The sequence below is a fragment of the Falco naumanni genome, chromosome 6 (genome assembly GCF_017639655.2).
Source record: "Falco naumanni isolate bFalNau1 chromosome 6, bFalNau1.pat, whole genome shotgun sequence".
Taxonomy (NCBI): domain Eukaryota; kingdom Metazoa; phylum Chordata; class Aves; order Falconiformes; family Falconidae; genus Falco; species Falco naumanni.
The window spans coordinates 15730918-15751712 of NC_054059.1; the positions used below are offsets into that span (position 1 = coordinate 15730918).

Genomic DNA, 20795 nt, shown 5'->3' on the forward strand with positions numbered 1-20795 from the left:
ATACAGTTCACTTCTTGTCCATGTGTTTCCTATGTTCCTGAAGAAGTGAAGAAATAAGCCAAGAGATAGTGTTTCACGGCAGAGTATCAGAGCTGAATTTGCTTTGTGCCATGCTAATTAGAGGACTGAAGGCCTGTTTACAAAGTAAGAATGAAATTATTGGCTTCAACACCACTGAAGAATGGTTGCCAACAATAATCTCCCCAAGAATATATTCACAAAAATATTTGTTAAATTTCAGCTTTTTGTATGTGTTCATGTAATTTAAAGGGATGTTGTGTATGAATACTCATAGGAGAATGAAATGGTGGGGAGGGCTTACTGACTGTAATGATACTTTACTTGTCTGCAATTATTTGCAGTGCTTGTACTGTTCTTTTCTTCAAGTGCTGCTGGCTGGGGCACTTGTCCATCCTATACCAGCACAAAATGAGTTTCTTTAATCTTACTTGTGAGAGCTTCCTGACGTGGTGTTCGTTGCCCAGACACACTTGATCCTTCCTCGCTTCTCTTCCAGTTATGGTAACTTTCCCCCCAGTCTGAAGTCCTCCTCATTAGGTTAACAAGCAAAACCACTGTTGTTCCATCTTGCTAGATGTGTCACAAAACATCTAAGCATTTTGCTGAATAAGTCGGTTGCAGGTCAGGACTTTCCCCCTTGCAGGTGGGAGGCTTAGGGCCCCCTTGCCTTCCTCCCTCATGCCCAGAGTTCTGCAGTCACTCTTGATTCATCAGGTTACCCTGGCAGCATTTTTGGTGCCCCGATGGAAGACTGACAAGGATTAACCATGTGTGGGCTGTGCAAGCCTTACTGGTTCATGCGCAAAATCACGGATCCCAGCCTTACTAGGCAGCAAGCCTCCAGAGAGAGCAGGTTTGACTAGCAGATTGGCATTTCAGTGCCCCACAGAAGGTAGTCTTCATAATGGTCTCACTTGCCTTTGCCCCCTTCTGCAGACACAAGCTCTGGGGTGAGGTGGCTCAGAGGGGTCTCTTAAAGCATCTTCTGTGCCTTTACTGGTGCCCTGGGCAGTTGCAGATCCGCTAGTCCATCAAAAATGGACCTCCCATTGCCAGAGGTCACAAGCTTCCAGTCTCCTCCACCTCAGCAGCCCACCTCCCCTTACCTGTGGGGCCATGGCCTCTAGCTGTGCCTGTTCTCTTTCTTTTTGTGGCTCAGCTTCTTTCCCCCCACATTTCTGCAAAAAAAAAAAAAAAAAAACAAAAAAAAAACCAAACCAAAAAAACCAAACCACACAAACAAAAAAACCCCCCTCGTTTCCCCTGATGGTGGGCAGCTGCCTCATCTCTCCCCATGGCTCCCTCACCTGACAACACCGCTGCTGCCAGAGACTGCTGAGACCTGGCCAGGACGCAGCTGCGGTGGCGCAGGCGTTTGAAAGGCAGGGAGCTGGGCCGCTGCTCGTGTTTCTGGCCTGCCTGCCAGCCAGGCTCGTGGAGAGTGGTAAGCAGGGGTGGGTGCCCGGTGTGCTGGGCCATGAGAACGCCCTGGCTGAGGAAGCCACAGCCCTGTGTGTGGCGGAAGCCAACAGGCTGTCCCAGAAGCATTGCTCCTTGCATGCTCTCTGCATAAGCCTGGGCCGTGGGCAGCTGCTGGAAGTCAGCTGTTGGGCTGTGAGGGGTCTGTAGCCAGCCCAGTGCAAGAGTCCTTGCTCTGACCTTTTCATTTTGCTTTTCTAAAACTGTTTTTCACATGGGATTCCCCAGTTTTAAACAAACATAAATTCTTTACGATTGTAGTTTTATATTGTTGTAAGAGATCTGTTCCTTCTTTATGAAAAGTAAATTTCCTAATACCAAATTAATTGTTCATATTATTCGTGAGAGAGTCCTTCCCACAGGCAAGGATGCCTTCTTTCTGAATATTGTAAGGTATTTCTAATTAAAAGAATAGTAAATGATGTGAAAGATGTGCCTGTGAAAGAGGAAAAATGATAGCACGAATAGCTGTGTTTTATTCCAAGGTGTAACGTAACAGGGAAAAGTAGCAGTAGAAAAAAGAAAAGTGTTATTATAATCCTCTCTGTGCCTGAAACCACGCAAACTGCAAGGTATGCATTAGACAGAAATTTCCAGAGACAGAAGCTCCATTGTTCACAGGAGTGTATGCTCATGAGCATGTTAAAAGTTTATTACCGCTACCTGCCTTTAAAAAACAACACTTACAGTTGTCTTAGTCTCAAGAAGTTTTAAATTGGAAGGCCTCTGAAGCTTGCCAGTGCGGGTTGCAGACCTGCCTGCATACGTGCTTACCGTTACAGCTAGGTCTCAAAACTTTCACCATTCCGACATTAATGTGAATTCCTGTAAACAGAAAAATGCAGAGAGCTGTACATACACAGGGGAATGAGGTACAGCTAAAAGGAAGGGTTTTATAGGCCAAAGGGCTTTTCTGTTTGGTAGGAAAGCAAGTGTTAGATATTCAGAGTGAAAGATAAAATACAGGTTCAATTTTTCTTTTTCTTTTTTCCTCTCTGCCCGCCCCCCCCCCCCCCCCCCCCCCCCCCCAAAGGCTTGGTTGATGAGCACTCTGCTTTAGGACAAATAGCAATCTAGGAAGCCAACTCCAGAGGTCAAATGGAAAAGCTGCATGTAAGTGTAGTAGAAGGTCTATCGCCAAAGCTTATGTTCTATAAAAAGAGATCATGTTCTGTTCCAAACAATGTGAGAATATTTATAGGTAAAGCTACAGCAGTGGATTTTGAGAGTACCTATTTGTGATTCAATTAGCATGTTTTTAAGGGTTTCACAAAAGACCTGGCGCCTGCTAAAGATTGTTCAGTGCTTTTTCTCATTAACTCTTTCCATATTTATGGACATAGAGCAATTGCAGCAATTCTACTGCAGCTGATATCTTTAAAAATCTTTCTGGTTAGCAGCATGAATATATTTCCCGTAAGAAATCAAACTGGCCTCAAATCCATGGAATAATGGAGCATATTGTCTTGCAAGGCAGCAACGTTTTTTGCCATAAGAAGTTAAAAAGACACGGATGGCAGTAAGAACAGAGTACTATTTTTTGTCTGCAGTGCTCTCTGTACTTAGTACAGTTGCACAAAGAGTGTTAAAGGTAGATGCCACTAGCTCTTGCTTGTTTGGTCTTTGTCTGTCTTGAAATTTGCTAGACTATCCAGTATGGCTTTAGTTACCAGAGTTATTATTCAGGAATCATGAATAAATGCTTTGTTCCCCCACCCACGTTTCTTTTTCTCTCACAGATTTTACTCTCTTGTAGTGATAGCTAGGGGCTCAGATGCCTTATGTTAGCAAAGGACTGAACAACTTTGGCCTGTTCTCACGTTTATTTAATTATATGCTGAACAATGGAAAAAAAAAAAGACAAAGAAAAAAAAACAAACCAAGCCTCAAAAAAAATGGGAAAGTACAGAAGGAAATAGGACTGCAGGAAATAGATGTTCCTTGCAACTTTTCTGTCTTTCAGCCAAGCTGATCTCCTAAGTGGAATCAAGTAAAAGAGCTGGTCAGATAACAGTATCTCAGGAGTGTGCGGATAACTGAGTGGTTCCATGAGAGGAGAAAAACCATGTGAAGGGGCAGTCCGGGGCAAATGGAATGAGGGAACGATTTAGTGCTCAGAGGCAGGCTCAGGAAGGAAAACAAACAAGGGTTAGGGATTGAAGGTAATCCTCTAAAGCGGTGTCTACCCTTCCTTAGAGAAATTGTCCTGTCTATAAAATGGAAGTTTTCAGTGCAATTTGTATCTTTTTTTTTTAATTGAGTTTTCTGAAATTTACAGATACAGGCTTATATTTCAAAACAGAATTTTTAAAGGTTAAATACATTTAAAATTATGTCATCTTTTTTGCATCACTGATCATTGATTGGTATTGCTTGAAATTTTTATTTCTTTTACTGCATCTTTTATGTGTGCATGTATTGCTTATTTGTTGCTGTTTCTCTTTTCACCTCTTCCCGAGAATTTAAGAAAAGCTTTGTTCAGAATTTGACCACAGTGGCTCTTTGTAAATACGTTTCTGAAAAGTCATGAAAGAATAAAGCTCAACACAGTCTTACAGTGATATACAGGAGTGCAACATTAATAGTTTGTAATTTATCAGAGTATCACAGATGTTCAGAATTTAAGCGTAGTAGTAATATATTTTCTACTGGAGTTAGTGTCAAAACATATTAAAATTCTGTTTGTTTTGGAAAATAGAAACAGGTCTGTGACCTAGAAAGATACTTAGAATCCCTCTATTGATGATTCAGTGAAATTTGAGCCAAGCAAAATGAAATTATTTATTTATTGTGTGTTATGCATTGTATCTAGGCTCATACTGTTGCACTGACTTTTTTAAAAAGATGTGTGAGTTGTTAATATTCTTTTAAATTTGTATCAGTCTCATAAAGTTGATCAAACAAGTAATTGTATGCTGTGTGATTCTTTCAAGTGAGACCAAAGCATATTTCTACTTGTGCAAAAATCAGGATAGTATAGTGGTGCTAAAATGAAACAACTAACTCCTTGTGTTGCATGTGTGGAAGAGGACATATTTTTAAATTCCTTATTAAGTAGATAAATATACTGATATGAGGTGCAGTTTAAATATTGGCAGGTAAAAAATGAAGACGTGCATGACTGCATTTGTGGACGAATGGGTACCCAGGTGCATGTTGAATACTCTTGTAAAAACACAACATGTGAAAGGGAAAGGAAAGGATGGAAAGGGAACGAAAAGGAAGGAAGAAATGAAGGGAAGGGAAAATAAAACATAAGAGAGGAAGCAGGAAAGGAAGGGAGGGAATGAGAAACAAAGACGAGAAAGGAAGAAAAGAGAGAAAAGAGAAATTAAGAAAAAAACCAGTGAGAAATAGGAAGAAAGAAAAAAGGGAGAGAGGGAAGGGAAGGAAGGAAGAGAAGAGGGAGGAGGGGGGGAAGTCCCTTTTAAGTGTACTCTTCTGTTATCTGATGGGTTTACAGCCATGTATTCACATACCTTTTCCATTTAAGTAAGAGCTGCATCTGCCCTTGCCAGGTTTGAAATGGGGAGCTGGAGGTTAAGAAGGATCTAGAAAGTCAGACAGGATAGATGTGATCAGAAGAGAATTTTTCAGGTTTCACCCTACCAACATCCCATTGTTTGTTTTAGACAGAAATATTTGACATATTTGATTAAAATGACAATTTCATAATTAGAAACCATGGAATGCTTTCTGCAAAGACTTCAAACTCATTCATTCTTGCATCAAAAAACTATGTGAATACCTAACTGAAAAATCTGTTCTTGACTTACGGAGAGCCAAAACTGCTAGATATGTACCAAGTGCTATTGTCTTCAATAGCCTTTTCTTTCAGGCATTGATCCTAGTTGTCTGCTTAATATAATTTTACCTAAACCTTTATGTTTAGTTTTAGAAACTCAGTCTTTGACCCAAGAAAACTAACATCAATTTTCAGATTCATGTCTGCCTCCTTGACAGATGTAAAAAGAGTATCCTGTATCTTTGCTACCATTAGCAAAATAAGAAAGCAGTGAGTGAAGTAGAAAAATGTCTTCGTATCCTTATATATCTCAAAATTCTTTTTACAGATTTTAGTTATGCTCGGTATTACGGTGATTCTTATCTGCAGTTTCAAGGCTTGCATTTGAACATGCAAAACTTCATCCACTTGGAATTTAAGACCTATAATCCTCATGGACTCCTCCTGTATATTGAACAGACACCGGAAACGACAGGACATTTTTTAATTCAGCTTTTCATCAACCATGGCACCTTACAGGTAAGACATCGAAATCTCCCACTGAAGGAGAAATAAGTAAAAGTTAGGATCTGGGGGGGGGGGGGGGGGGGGGGGGGGGGGGCTGTCTGTTTTTTACTGTAGAAGATAGTAGATAGAGCTACAGTGAGTCTTGACATACTTCAGTATTTAAGGAAAATAGCTGTCAAACCTGCTATCCATTAGGGCAAATTCATGGCTAATATAATTAATATGTCTCACAAGAGGTGGTACTTGAGGAAAATTGAATAGTGATTATAAATGGGATGTCTCATATGAAAAGCACATATTAAAAGACAAAAATAAAGAATGTAGGTTTTGTCTGTATGACTGATGTGTATTAAGGTATTCTATTTTATATACAGAGCTTAAACTAACCGAACCTCCTCATGTGCAAGTTTATTAAAATTGTTATAAGGAAGGCTGTGGAACTGAGTGAATTGTAATAGGAAATTTACTGTGTAACAGAATAGAGTGTATCTGTTACCGTGTGGCTCTGAGCAGAAACCTTTTACTTGGTCCATCATGTTAATTATCAGTTCCGCAGGATCACAAAAAACATTTATTTGGCTTTCATGGACAAACCAAATAGGATTACATTTGTTTCTATAAACTTCAGGAGTACAGTGTGTATCCCATTATATCTTTACCTTTGGCAAATTATTCCTTCTTTTCTGAGGAAGAGGTAAAGTTTGAGGTTTATGAAGACATGGGCATATACTAAAGAGGCTATAAAAAGATATTAAAAGAGAAGTTACTTTTCCTATAATGGATCTTCCATTTTCCTGTTAAAAATTTCCAAAAGTTTGCCTGTAATTATATTCTTCTGTGGCAATTGTGAAATGACTTAGGAACAACGTATTTATTTGCCTTCATGTTTAAAAAGCATGATCATATAAAAAACATAGATTGCAGATAAACAGAAGAAGAAAATAACCTTTTACTTTAATTTGTTATATTATGTTTTATTATATTGTGACTATCTTTATCTAGAGCAAATGAGATTAGTCAGGGTCAGGAAGTTATCCAAGGTTTACAAAATGTTGATGACTTTAAGTCTATCTTACTTGTATTCATGTTACAGTAATGATGCAGAAAAACATTTTTCTAACATATAAGCACCATAAAATATGAAAGTACTTTAATTGACAAAAATCTATTCCTAGGTCCCAGTGTGCCATGTTAAAACTAATTGAATTCACTTAATCATTCACAAAGCTGGTCAATTAAATGTAGATTTAAAGCCCAATGAACAAATGGTTCTAAGCTTACAATCAAGCTACAATTACAAGTAGACAAACCATGAAATCAAGTGCTTGTTCACATTAGTATAGGAAATTAAATGGTGTTCCAGAATACTCAAGCCTGCATGCTACATTACGTGTTTGGAAGTGTAAGGAGGCCATAAAATGGTAAGTAAAATTCACCCGTGGCCAATGTTAATTTTAGCTGGGTTGCAGATGGTCAACTTCCTTGCAAATCACGCCCATAATATCTGATTGTACAATACACAAAGATTAAAGCATTTTCATGCATGGTAGGAAGCATATATGTATACCTGTATATTTCTGGTACAATCGACCTCCTGATCTAGATCTTTAATTAAACACTAGTTTTCCTTGATACACATGACATCTTTCAGGGCTTTATGGAACCATTTGTTATTTTGAAATTCAAGTTTCTAAGCCTTTAACTGTTTAATTATTAGAACTTACGTAATAAAAGCATTTTTCCCACTTTGTAGTATCAGTTTTTATGTGATGAAACTGCAGAAGTCAAAAACATCACTACTACTGCTAGAGTGGATGATGGACAATGGTATAAAGTGCAAATTAGGTAAGTTTCATAACTTACTGTTTTCTGTGTTTACAATTGCTTCAAATACGATTTAGGTTGGATAGTTAGTAAATGCCAGTAATATCATATCTCATTAGCTATGGGTGATACCTGAATGTGTGCGGTAAAATCATGTTATGGCAGTGTGGACTACAACAAATGCTTGGAAAGAGTGTTTAAAACTATAGTACAGTTGGGAACAGTGCTCATCACATCACTGTTGTGCTTAATGGAAATGAGTTTATTCTCATCGAAATCTTAGCAAACATAAACATTCAGGCAGGGAAGCTGCTGTTCAGTAACTTCAAGCTACTTAGTCCAGGAAATAGTTGGATTTCCAATGAGAATGTGACCCATAGAAAGATCTTGGAAAATAGATAGTCAAAAGCAGCAGCATGACTTTAGTTGCTGTCACTTACTTGCAACTCATAATAACATGTATTACTCCTGTAAAAGTAACAGTCCTTGCAACTGAAGGAGGATAAAATGAAAGCAAAATCAGGTAGGTAGTATGTTTTCCATGCTCTTTGTACATAGATGTATTTAATGATCAAATGTCTATGCTGTTAGAATCCGCCACCTTTTAAGAACTTGGAAGAAAATAATTTGGTTTCACTTTATAGAAAAATTAGGCATGAGTCCTAGTGAACTCTCCAGGTGCCTAGTTCTATCAGACAGTTTAAAATAGGTCCAAGTCCTCTAGTCCAGCAAGAAGAGAACTACCTGTCTGCTTGTCTCTCAGGGGTAAATGACTCCCTAAAAAGTTTGTGAACGTGTACAGAAGGAACAAAAGCCTTTTACTGGAATAAGCCTTTTAGTTATATCTGTCCAAAAGTAGCCAAATGAAACACTTTTGCAGGGCAGCTGCAGCTGGACACTTTGCTTCTATAGGAAACCATAGTGATGATTGTATCCATTATATTGTGCCTTGCTGCTTCAAGTGTGGCAGTGAGTAGTGAGTGAGAAGGACCACAGTTTCTTGCTGCATTTCAGCAATCATTGCTATCATATTATTTTCCAGTATGGCAAACCAGGCTCAAGCTCCAGACCCCACAGTACAACAATGCAGACTAATGCAGGGAGCAAAAGCCAGTAATTCACTGCAATTGTGTTTATCACTCAAAAAGGGAATAACATCAAACCAAACCATGGAACATAAAGTAAAAGCAACTGGAAGCTCCCCTCTGACCAGAAGGGAATGGAAGACATCTCTATGACACTGATAAAAGTAGGATTCTGTAAACTCTTGAATTACATATGCAGTTCTGCTAATTTCTATGGTTTGACTCCCTTTCATTCTCAAAATAGAGAAAGTAGGATTGGAAATTTTTTTGAGATTTAAAGATGATAAGGGCATTAAGCAGCTTCTGTATGAATGGTGACTAAAAGTCCATTGAAGACAACTAAGAAGTTAGACAACAAAGAAGTCTAAGAAATCTAAAGTGACACAGAGAAAGTGGGTAAGGACTGGAGACACAGAATTTTTAGTCTGGTAGCTCATTTACTCCATTAGAATTCTATTGTTACTCCTTTTAATTGTTGTTCATTTTAAGAAAGATTTAGGATCCTAAAGATAACAAACTTAAGAATACCTGGACCCTCAGTACTACTGGGAGACTTGAAGAAAAAAACCATCCCCTCCCCTGCCAGCAGAGCATTAGGACTGCCATGTCACTGACATTACCTAGGGATGCGATAACTGCCATGAGTGAGTGTGCCTATTTTATGCATCTTCCCCCAGCTCCATCGAGCAGCAAATAAAGTGAATCTATAAATCAGCCTAAGGTAGTAGCAGAAAAAAAAAAAAAACAACCAGTTTGTATTTCCAGCCTTCCTTTTGACCCTAAAAAGGAAGGAAGAAAGAGTTATCTTCCTTCATTTGCACACAATGGTAATCATTTCAGGACAGCTCGGGTAAGATGGGACGCACTGATTTTTGCTGTTAAAAGAGAAGGAGTGCATACCATTTATGGGAGTCAAGCTAATTATTAAGCAATCATTAATTACTCACTTGTAGACTGGAAATGGCTTTGGACATTGTTTTAAGATGGTGGTGTGCAGACACCACCAAGTTGGAGGGGGGAGTGTTGATTTGTCTGAGGATAGGAAAGCTCTACAGAAGGATCTGGACAGGCTGGATCAGTGGGCCAAGGCCAATTATAGGAGATTCAACAAGAAGAAGTGCCAGGTCCTGCACTTGGATCACAACAACCCCATGCAGTACTACAGGCTTGGGGAAGAGTAGCTGGAAAGCTGCCAAGTGGAAAAGAACCTGGGGGTGCTGGTCAACAGCTGACTGAACATGAGCGATCAGCGTGCCCAGGTGGCCAAGAAGGCCAAGAACATCCTGGCTGGTATCCAAACCAGTGTGGCCAGCAGGACAAGGGAAGTGATTGTCCCCCTGTACTCGGCACTGGTGAGGCTGCGTCTCAAATGCAGTGTTCAGTTTTGGGTCAATGAAGCTGGTGAAGGGTCTAGAGAGCAAATCTTATGAGGAGCAGCTGAAGGAACTGGGGTCATTTAGCCTGGAGAAAAGGAGGCTCAGGGGAGACCTTATCACTTTCTACAACTACCTGAAAGAGGTTGTAGTGAGGTGAGTGTCAGTCTCTTCTCCCAAGTAAGAAGTGACAGGACAAGAGGGAACAGCCTCAAGTTGTGCCAGGGGAAGTTTAGATTGGATATTAGGAATAATTTCTTCAGTGAAATGGTGGTCAAGCATTGGAACAGGCTGCCCAGGGAAGTGGTTGAGTAACCATCCCTGGAGGTATTTAGGAGACTGTAGATGTGGTGTTTAGGGACATGGTTTGGTGGTGGACTTGGCAGTGCTGGGTTAATGGTTGGACTCTATGATCTTAGAGGTCTTTTCAAACCTAAATGATTCTATGATTCTAAGATTTTAAATCTTAATGGCACAGAAGTCAGAAAGATTTGGTTAGAAATGGGTTATTTTCATCTAGTGCATCTTCACATGTGCTTGATTTAATGAAGAAAATTTATGTGCTGTATAGAAAAGTATAATAACCACTACCTTACATACTTACTTCTGTGTTAACAATTAAATATATATTTCTTACAATTCGATTTGATACATTCAGTCTTGAAATATGTTACTTGTAATCAATTTTAGTATAATACAACATAGTAAAATAACTTTGGTGAAAAATTGCCATAGCATATTCAGCAGTTGTCTAGACCTCTACAACTATTATTTAGTCTTCTCGTAACTGATTTGCGGTGAGATAAGTAAGTTAAGCTTTGAACAACAGGATCTGGGAAGTCAGTGAAGTCAGGATGGGAATGTAGGTGACACTGAATACTACAACATAGTGGCTGTGCACAATGTGGGATTTTCTTTGTTCTGCAGATGTTAAGTTTTATGAAGAGACATCACAGGCAATAAAAAAAATATATTGTACCAATTTGTTGAAATAAAATTGCTCCTTCTCATTACTTAATGTATTCTGAACTGTTTGGAACCTTTTTTGATGTGGCCCTATGATGGAAAGGTTTTTGTCTTTCAGATTCACTAAAAGCAATGCATTTCAGCTACTAAAGATAAGCCATCTGCAAATGATATACTGCCTCTACAATGTCATGTTAAATTAAAGAAATAGTCTTAAAAGTACTGTGTTGTGTAATACAAGTTGAAATACAGTGGAAATTAGATAGTGACATCTTCCTTTTCTGCTTACAGAGGAAATGTTACTGCTTCCTTTGTCCCACAAAATTATTCCTGGCGTGACTCAAAGAAATACCACACCTTTTAATGCTTTTAATGCTTTAATAAATATGCATGTTACTGTCAGACACTGTGCTATATCCAGTTCTCATAGTTCACCAGAATATTCATGCTGGAAGTAAAATGGAAACATTGGTGAAGTAAATTTTTCATGATGATGGACTATTGTGGCTACATTTACAACAGTTTAATAAAATTGGATATAATAGGACGACCATATTTGATAAAAAATCTGGGATAGCTTGAATAATTTGGGATAGGATATAACTTTTTGCCTCAGATTAGTCTTACTTTATGGCACTAGCTGCTAAAACCAACACGTTGACAAGGTTTGCCTCAGAGCAGTGCCTGAGAGTTCCATTTTATGTGTAAGTTTACTAAGCCCAGCTGTTAATGGAAATCATCGCAGCTATTTCACTCACATTTCTGACTGTACTGTTTTGGTTTTCTTAAGGTTACCAGGGAAGTGAAAGGGCTACAGTGAAAAATGGATATAGACAATATCCCACAGTGTTTAGATTTCTGCAGGATATTATGAATGGAAGGAAAATTTAAGACTCAATTGGGAAGTTTACATGTTTGGTTTTGTTATGAAGATACAGTTACCTTACTGGCAATGCAGGGGATGCTCTACCACAGTCTTCTCATTCCCACCCTTATAAAACTGCCTCATTAACTGCTGTAACATTATCTTCTTCAGTCTTCATCACCAAAACAACTTGATAAAAAAATTGTATTGCAGGAACAGGCTGAACTGCAGCAGCATTATTCGAAATTCATCCTTTTCTTGGTCTGCTATGCTCCATTTCAACAACTATTATTTCAGTACTGATAATAATAGTTTCCTTGATTAAATAAAAAACATTTTTTATTTTATTTTAAATGTCAGATCACAGTTGTCAATTGCTTTAGCAAATCTATCAGTTTATAAATTGATTATGCAGTAGATATCACAAATACAACTTCTTTGTTAAAATTAGTCTATCCACTTTGAACTTGTTTTTTAAGTGACCGTGACCATTAGGATTAGAAAATGGGTGTAGGTGCTCCATCTGTCTAGAAACCAACTTCAAAATGTGACAGTTCACTTCTTTTAAAAGTGCATCATTCTTCTTTAGCTCCTAATGTTTGTAATTTGAGGTTTGCACTAGTTAACTGTAGGACATTTGGTGATTCATTGTCTTGGTTTTGAGATGTAGATGTTTTTTGATTCCTCTAGTCAGAAAAAAATTCTTCTAATCATGCCATAATGCAACATATGCTCACTCTGGAGCTTGTATATTGTTGGTTTTGATGGCTTTTTATGAAGGCCTGAGATAATCCATATGGTGCAAAATATGCTGTATTTATTATCCTTCAGAATGTGCTACAAAGCTTATATTTTCCCTAGGGCTTTCAGGCAGGTAAGATAAGCAGATGTCAGATAAAATGGTTAGAAAAAACTTCAGCTGCTTCTCTGTATTGGTTTTTGGGGTTTTATTTCATTTTTATTGTAAATTCCTGTTTTTATCTTACCAGAAAGTTACCAAACGTTGGCCTTCATTTTTAACATAACAGCATATAGGTGAAGAGGCCATCCATCTGTTGTTTCATGTACGATTTAAATGCCATATACTCTACTTCATGAAAACACGCTTAATGAGTCATCTCCTCCAAAACTAGTATAAGCCAGAAGATATTAATAGCAATGGCTACTGTTTAATTACAGAAGTGAATTCAGTATTTATAAAACGTGGTAAGAAGTGTGTTCCTGATACAGAATAGCTTCATTCTCTTTTCATTTTCTTGTCTGCTCCCAAGGAAGTTATCAATGGTTTTGCATCAGCTGCAAGACATTTCTTGAAGTACTTGGACACATGCATGGTTAAGCTTGGCATATTTATTACCAATACAAATGATTTAGGGAGTTGTTGCACCTCTAAACTGGCCACTGAATAAGTCCTCACAAACATACTTTCATAGCTGTGGCTGTGTTGATCTATTTTTTTTTAGTCCCTCCTAAAGAGCCTAGTGCAAAACTAGGAGTGATGAAATGCAACACAAGTGCAGACTTATCTCATAATTTCTAATTCTTGTATAGTCTGAAACTTTACCCAGCTCAGTGGCCTTACTTGGAAGAAGTCAAGTTTATTACATTTTGTTCAATTTATTTATGATTTATTAACACTGGTAATAAAAAGACATTTCTTGTTTCCTAAATTCCACTGTATCTTGATTCCTAATGAGGTTATATCTGCTACTTACTGTCTAGTATCCGCTGCAGAGGCTAAGTCAATGACGACAAACTGATTTGAGAATACAGTTTAGGTGCAGAGGCATTTTTATTTACAATGGAATAAAAATTATGTAAACTTTTGAAATAATGATACTAATGTCAAGACCTGCATTTTTAAGGTGGAAAATAAGAACGACTTCATAATGGAGTGTGAAGAAAATTGGAAGGATTCTTTTTTTTCCTTTTGGTTTGGGTTTTTTTGGACCAAAAGAGAAAGAAATTCAATGTAAAATACTTATGGTGACTATCGCACAGATGAACAGGAAGGCGTGAAGAATATCCCGCCGCCCCCGCCCCCCCCCCCCCCCCCCCCCCCCCCCCCCAAGGACATTCTGGAATACATCTGAAAGGAAAAAGATACTGACTTTGCAACAACAAAGAGCAGCTGTTGGCACAATAAAGTCAGAAATTGGAAGACTAATTTCTAGGTGCTCAAGATTTCTGTTACACAGTGACACTATTACTCCTCACTAGCTAAGCATGCCAGTGCCACAGAAATGGTGAGGCTGGATTGAAGCTAGAGAATCAAAGGAGATTCTTATTTATGAACTGTGAGATTATAACCAAATACAAATCAGAAAACACTAAATAGAGGAAAAGTTTTGAAATCTTGCTAGTTAGAATATATCTTATGTGTTTTCCAGCTCATTCTACTAACCTGTGCAGTGCATTTAGAAAAAAATTAATTTGATTTTAATCCTTTCACAGATAAGTAGAAGGGGAGCCGGGCAAATAATGTTCCCTCCTGTGACTAATTTTATTCATTACTTTATCTCATAAATGCTTGATAATTTCAATGTAACTTAATGGATCTTTCTATTTGGAGGTCAAGTGTTCAAAAGAAATGGTGGTGCTTCTTAAGAATAAATGTTCGATCAATAATGATTTTCAGATTATACTATTTTTTGTCCAGGAACCTAATCATCCCTTTTTAATTACTTAAAGCACTGTAGAAGTGACTTTGTAGGTGCTAGAGAGGAATAGCAATGTAAATACAAATACAGCATCTCACTCAAAATCATCACAACAGTTAAACAATAATAAACTCAGATAAGCAAACTGGTCTATACATAGGTTGAACTGAGAACGCATTGATGATATCTACTGCTGAAGAAATACTAAGGAAAGTGATAAGGTGATAGCCAATCAATGAAATTATACTTCCCCAGGTTGCTGTGTGAGTAAGCATAGATTTCTGTAGCTAAAGAGTTTCATGTACAGTGTATCAATGCGCATATCTTCTATTAATCTTAGGAATTTTCAAAGTACCGGTTTATTTTAAAAAAAAAAAATCATCTTTAACTTCAGTAGTAGAACTACTTTACCTAAACTATTATCTATTGTATGAAGTGTCATTATTGTGAAAGAATTATAATTTTATTTCTAGTTTCACAAACTATTCATTTTTTTTCCTTATAATTCCTTTTTTCCTCTGCCTTCAGTAGAAAAAGCAAAGAAACAACAAGCCCTCTCTTACTGGCTGTTGCACATCACTAAATTCCATATCTTTTAGAGGTACCATCTCAAAAATTTATGTATTTGCTGGAGGCTTTTCCTCAGGCCACTGTGTCCTTAGCTGGTTCTCTGTTTAAGCATATTTAGATCCTGTTCTGTCCTATGTGATCTGTACAGTAACTCTTTACTTCATTCTTCACATTATTTAACTCCAGACTGTTCATACTTTTATTCTCAGAATTACCCAAATTGCTAGTTTTTAAAACAAGGTAGTAACAACATGACTGACATCTTTTACACATTTGAAATATTTTTTTCCTTATAAAAAGTAGTAGAACATAACAGTGTCCTATTTCTGAATGGCTTTTGCAATTCAGAGAGCAGACATAGTATGTATATATACAACAATCCAGTAGTTTCCCGTACATTAAATGTGCTGAGCCCTTTGACTTCCTAAACAAAGTGATTTAAAATTCCTGTGTTTTCACATGTTATGTCAAGATATTTTATACAATATATGCATACTAATTAAGAGTAAATACAATGTTATCACAAAGGAAGCTTAGGGAAAAAACAATGTAAAATTTTAAAAATATTTTATAGAACTTCTTTTCCCCTCTATGGATGAGCATGTTATGTCATTTGAACACTACAGAATAAGGTACCATCGGCTATCGTTTTCATCTGAGAGAACCTCAAGAAATTTTAGAAATTTATAACTTCAGGCCAGAAGGGACCACTTATTTGACCACCAAGGGACCACTAGGTTGACCTGCTCTATGACACAAATGATGAATATTTTGTTCAGAAAGCCACAGACTTCAGTTAAATCAAACCCTTCAGTTTCTTAAATATTTTCCTAAGATGCATTCTACTGTGGTCACCTCTTCGTAAATCCACAGCACTGGTGAGGAATTTATATATCAAAATTATTCTGGCTGGCAAACCCCAGCCAGTACTTCAGTGAAAAGCTGAAAATAAAAGCTGGGTGAAGATTCCTTTCTGACCCTGCTAGCCCCATGTCACAGGTATGTGACCCTGACTATATGAACGAGCAGTGGCAGACATGAGAGGTGTAATTCACTCTCACCTCAAAGATTTTTTTTTTTTACCTACTAGATATCTTTTCACCACAAAACTCGAGCTCTGCTATTTGAGAGATGGCTCAGTGAAAGGAGAAACAAAAATAATTAGCCAGTTCTGTACTGGGAGAAAAGTGCTGTTAGGCACTGCACATTGCATCCGGAAGCCTGAAGGCATAAGTTTTATTAAAGTCATTGTACTGAGGCAGATAGGAGGCAGAATATTTGAAAGATGATGCAAACTGTACTTTTCTTGCTGAAGAAAGGGATATGCAGAGAGCAGGACAAGCGGTGTAGCTGCCTTGTTTATTCAGACAGTGCTGTGTGGGTACTGTACGCTGTAGCTCCTACTTGGTAAGAAGGAAGGTGTCTTTCTACTGTATCCTGCATGGTTCCCTTTCAGGGGCACCTGGAGGCAGGGAGATTGCAAATAAACTTTCTCTCCCTGAAGGACAGGATGGAGCTTGCAGAGAGTCTGCAGCAACAGTGCAGACTGGGAAAATCCTGGCGGAAAAAAAAAAAAAAAAAAAAGCAGAGTTTGCCTTGCTTAGAGCAAGCACTAAGGTGAGCCTTGTATGACCATGGAAGGAAGGAGATTTTCTTCTAGGGCCAACAGTGTATAGTGAAGAATTTATTCTAGTTGCAGACTAAATTTGCTTTCAGGCCTTTTATGTAATCTATCACACTTATTTCTACTTTTTTTTTATTATTATTTAAACATTTACCTTTTAAAAATACGTCTGTCTTGTGCTCTAAGTAAAGTCTGTCTTTAAAGAGAGGGCTCTTTCTATGTCTTTTTGGAGAAGTTACTTACTTCAGCAAAAGGGGGACAATTGAGAATCCCTTCTAAGTGAGACTTTGCTTCAGTAAGACTTGATTGTTTTTTCCATGTTCAAGCTGCTTTGTTCTTCTTCATTTCTTTCTTCTTGTTTTTTGGGTTTTTTTGTTGTGTGGTTGTTTGTTTGGTTGGTTTTTTTTTTGGGGGGGGGGTGGGTTGTGTGTGTTGATTTTTTTGTTGGTTTGGTTTTGTTGTTGTTTATCTTTAATCTGGTTACTGACTCCTGTGGGCAGAGCTTATAGAGAGAACTGATCCAGTTAAAAATACATACTTTTCTTCATTTTCAGCTGAATTATTTCCTTAATGCATATTGCGGCGCAAAAAGGGGGAAGAACATACGAATGCCTGTGGAATAAAAGCTGGAACTCAGTCCTTTACCTGAATTGCCAGTCAAACCACACCTACAGATATATAAGAGATGCCAGTGAGATGATCCAGGCTCCACCACATCTACTGTACATATTCACAGTCCTTCATTCACTTTCAGAATTCTTCCAAAATGTCGGCTTAAAGCTTGTCTTCTTAAAATGAGCATTTTAACTTTCTTTCAGAAACAAACTTTTGTTCAGAAAAAAATCCATGCTGTTATACTGCTGATGTTACGTGACCATACTCCTTTCAAACACTGTAGTGAACATCTCAGTTCTGCATTGCTAGACATGTCAGAATACCCTTTACAATTCTGAAATATCTACAAGCACTTGATTCACTCAACAAGAACTAAGATTTCACAGAGATAGAAGGAATACTTGAAATGGACAAAATCTAGAAATGATGATAGAGAAACTTGGCATTAATATTTTCATAACTGTAGTTAGTTTCCAGAAATTGAGGATAATGAAAGTAGCCTTTCTTCTTGCATATCTGTCTCAGTATACAAAAAACCTGCACTGATCAAATCTCCTAATAAAACAATAGATTAAGGCTAAGTGCATTTGTTTGCAGCTAAATAATACTTTATTTTGCATCAATGCAATGTAAAAAACCTTTAATTGGAATGAAAAACCGTCATGAAATCAAATCTCAGTATGTGCATGTTATATTCCGGAAAGTGACTGTTTTTCATAAATTTCAGGTGAGTCAACAGAGACTAAGCAACTGCCTTTTTCTAACAGTGAGTAACAGTTGAATGTAGTGGATTTAATTATACTAAATTGATCATAGTAACAGTTAATAGCAACTTAATACCATCAATTAGTTTGATACAAACTGTTGTTTTACATCTTCTGTAAGATAAAAGCTTATTTAGTTAGTCATGCCACATCTTGGGTACAAATCATCTTCTATACCTTCTCAGAGCTCTGCCATCAAAGGAGAAACCCACACATTAAAATTTAGAATCATCAAAGAGACAAATCTGTGGTGTATAGTGATCTATTCTTGTGCAGATTATTTAACTAATTAAATACTAAAAATATTTCTGTCATTGCTACTTACTTTTAGTTTAGATCTTAAAAGAGCTTGTTAGTTTCACTTCTAAGACTAAAAATCTACTTTAACTTCTTATTGCAGGAATAGAAACAAAAACAGTAGAGTAAGACTTCGATAACAGACAACATGCCTAAATCTTTGTTCTATGTTATTTTCTGAGGAACATCAAAGGATCCTTATGGATACTAAAAGTGTGTTCAGTCTTCTGTGGCTGCCTTGGCCCCATGTCACAAGCATAAAAATTATATTAAGGAAAACACAGGCAGGGTATAGAGACCAGAAATAACGTTGGCCTGCAGAGTTGATAGAAATATGAATTTCCACTGTGTAACTATCTTCTTATTCAGTACAGTCTTTCAGTGTCAGTTGAAATAAAATGTCAGTGTTGCAAGTCAGATCCGACTCTGAACTTGACGCTGTCTTAATGCTTGAAACAGCACTCTAACTTGGGCCAAACTTTTCACAAAATGACACTTTATATATATCTACATCAACTTGAAATAAGTACGTATTATTTTCTAAGTTTAATTTCTGTAAGTGGTATTTAAGTTTGTTAGAATGTCAGCAGCAGGAAACCTGAAGCTCTCCAAACAGCAAAGACAGAAATGGCCAGAGGCGTAGATCATTGTTTTTTTTCTCTAGCTAAATCCATAGTAGTAAATGAAACTAAAATCTGAATACTGTTCTCTGGACCTGAGGCCAACTGGCAGGTCCAGATCACATCTATAAAAATACTTACTGCGAAATGGATTGGCAACATTTAAACTGGAAATGATTCCTGAATTGCACCAACCGGTGAACTTTTTCAATTTCAGAATTGAAGGGATAGCTAGCCTGGGTGGCAACTGTAACAGGAGCTGTGGTAACTTCATAAAAATGTGTATGATTATGTGTCAGGACTTCAAACTCATGTTGTGGACCTCTTCAGCTTAGTAATGTCAGTGTAACCTCTGAGAAAAAAGTAACAGGGTGCCATATTTATTCATTCCTTAGAATATTAAACAAATACTAATTTTTCCCCTCTGTATTCTTAGAGGAATTTACATCATGCCTTGTCATTAGCTTCATTGTTCTTATTTATTTAGTTAAATCACTCTCTAAGAATAGACTAACAAATCAGCTCCGGGTCCAGGAAATATGAGTCTGCTGTCAGAGGGAACGAGAAAAAATATGTTGTTGACTCATTAGTTCATCTGCAACATGAAAGAGTCTGTCAACTGGTGTCTTAGTAGGGCACAGTCAACACCAACAGATGTGAGCAGTCGAAAATGATGCATCTTACTGCAGACTGAAAATTTAATGACTGTGCGTGTAACTGGGATATTTTCTGAGATTAATATGAGATTCTGTCTTATTGGTTAAATATTATCAGCACAGGGTTGAGGTTTTTTTTGCTGAATAAAAATGTCACAGGACTGTAGAATCGTAGGATGATTCAAGCTAGAAGAGACCTCAGGAGGTCTGTAGTCCAACCTCCTGCTGAAAGCAGGGCCAGCCGTGGGGTCAGACCAGGTTGCTCAGGGCTGTATGCAGTTACGTTTTGAAAACCTCAAAGGGTGAAACCTACACAACCTCTCTGAGCAGAGTTCTGGATTTTTCATTCTTAAAGTTGTCTCAAACACCCTTACAAAGCCTTAAGGGTTTCAAAACCAGTGCTGAGTCAAAATTGATCCCACCTTTTAAATGTGTATTAAGAAACTGTAACTCTTAATTGTCTGTGAAAATAGGTCTATTGTTGTGTTGCAAGTTTACAAAAAAAAAAAAAAAAAAAGCATTCTATTGCAGGGAGCAGTTAGAATATGAAACCAGAAAATGAAAACTACTAGATACTGAGTGGAAAGAGGGAAGTGTTGCTTTGGAGTTTTTGAGCTATGAAATCTGTAAAATAATAATCAGACACAGCAAATATGCAGTGTGTTTCTCAGCTTTAATTAATCGGTTGTCTTCAATAAAATCAGGGAACTTTGATGTTTGTTTTTTAGAATATATGATAGTAAAACCTATTTAATTATTGTAGTTCAGAACTCATATTTGATACAGCCGTTTGCAAACCTGCAGTTGTTTTTGTTTAGTAGATTGAATGCTAACATTACATCTGAAATAGTTCAGAGGTAATTAGGTAATTGTTTATTGTCATTTAGCATGACCACGTTTGAAGTGAAATTGCTGGACATGGGTGAAAGTTTCAATCTTGTTTCTAGAATAAGAGATTTCCTTTTCTTATCAGGAAAACCAGATTAAAGGAGCTTTATTCCCAGCAAGACTTGCCCATGCTGGGAATGCTGGTCCAAGACTGGAGCAAGGTTCTGCTTTTATTCTGGGCAATACAATTAAGAGTCAAAACAGAGTCAAGGGCCAAGGAACTTTATTTGCCTGAC

The 20795-nt window shown here is 37.5% G+C and overlaps 1 protein-coding gene across 1 annotated transcript in view; it reads left to right on the forward strand.

Annotated features, from left to right (window-relative positions):
- The window catches only part of EYS (eyes shut homolog), an 867458-nt gene that overhangs the window by 554683 nt on the left and 291980 nt on the right, over positions 1–20795 (forward strand). Inside the window, exons 31-32 of the mRNA XM_040598785.1 lie at positions 5574–5764; positions 7506–7597. Coding sequence (XP_040454719.1) covers positions 5574–5764; positions 7506–7597 — 283 coding nt within the window. The remainder of the gene's footprint in view (positions 1–5573; positions 5765–7505; positions 7598–20795) is intronic.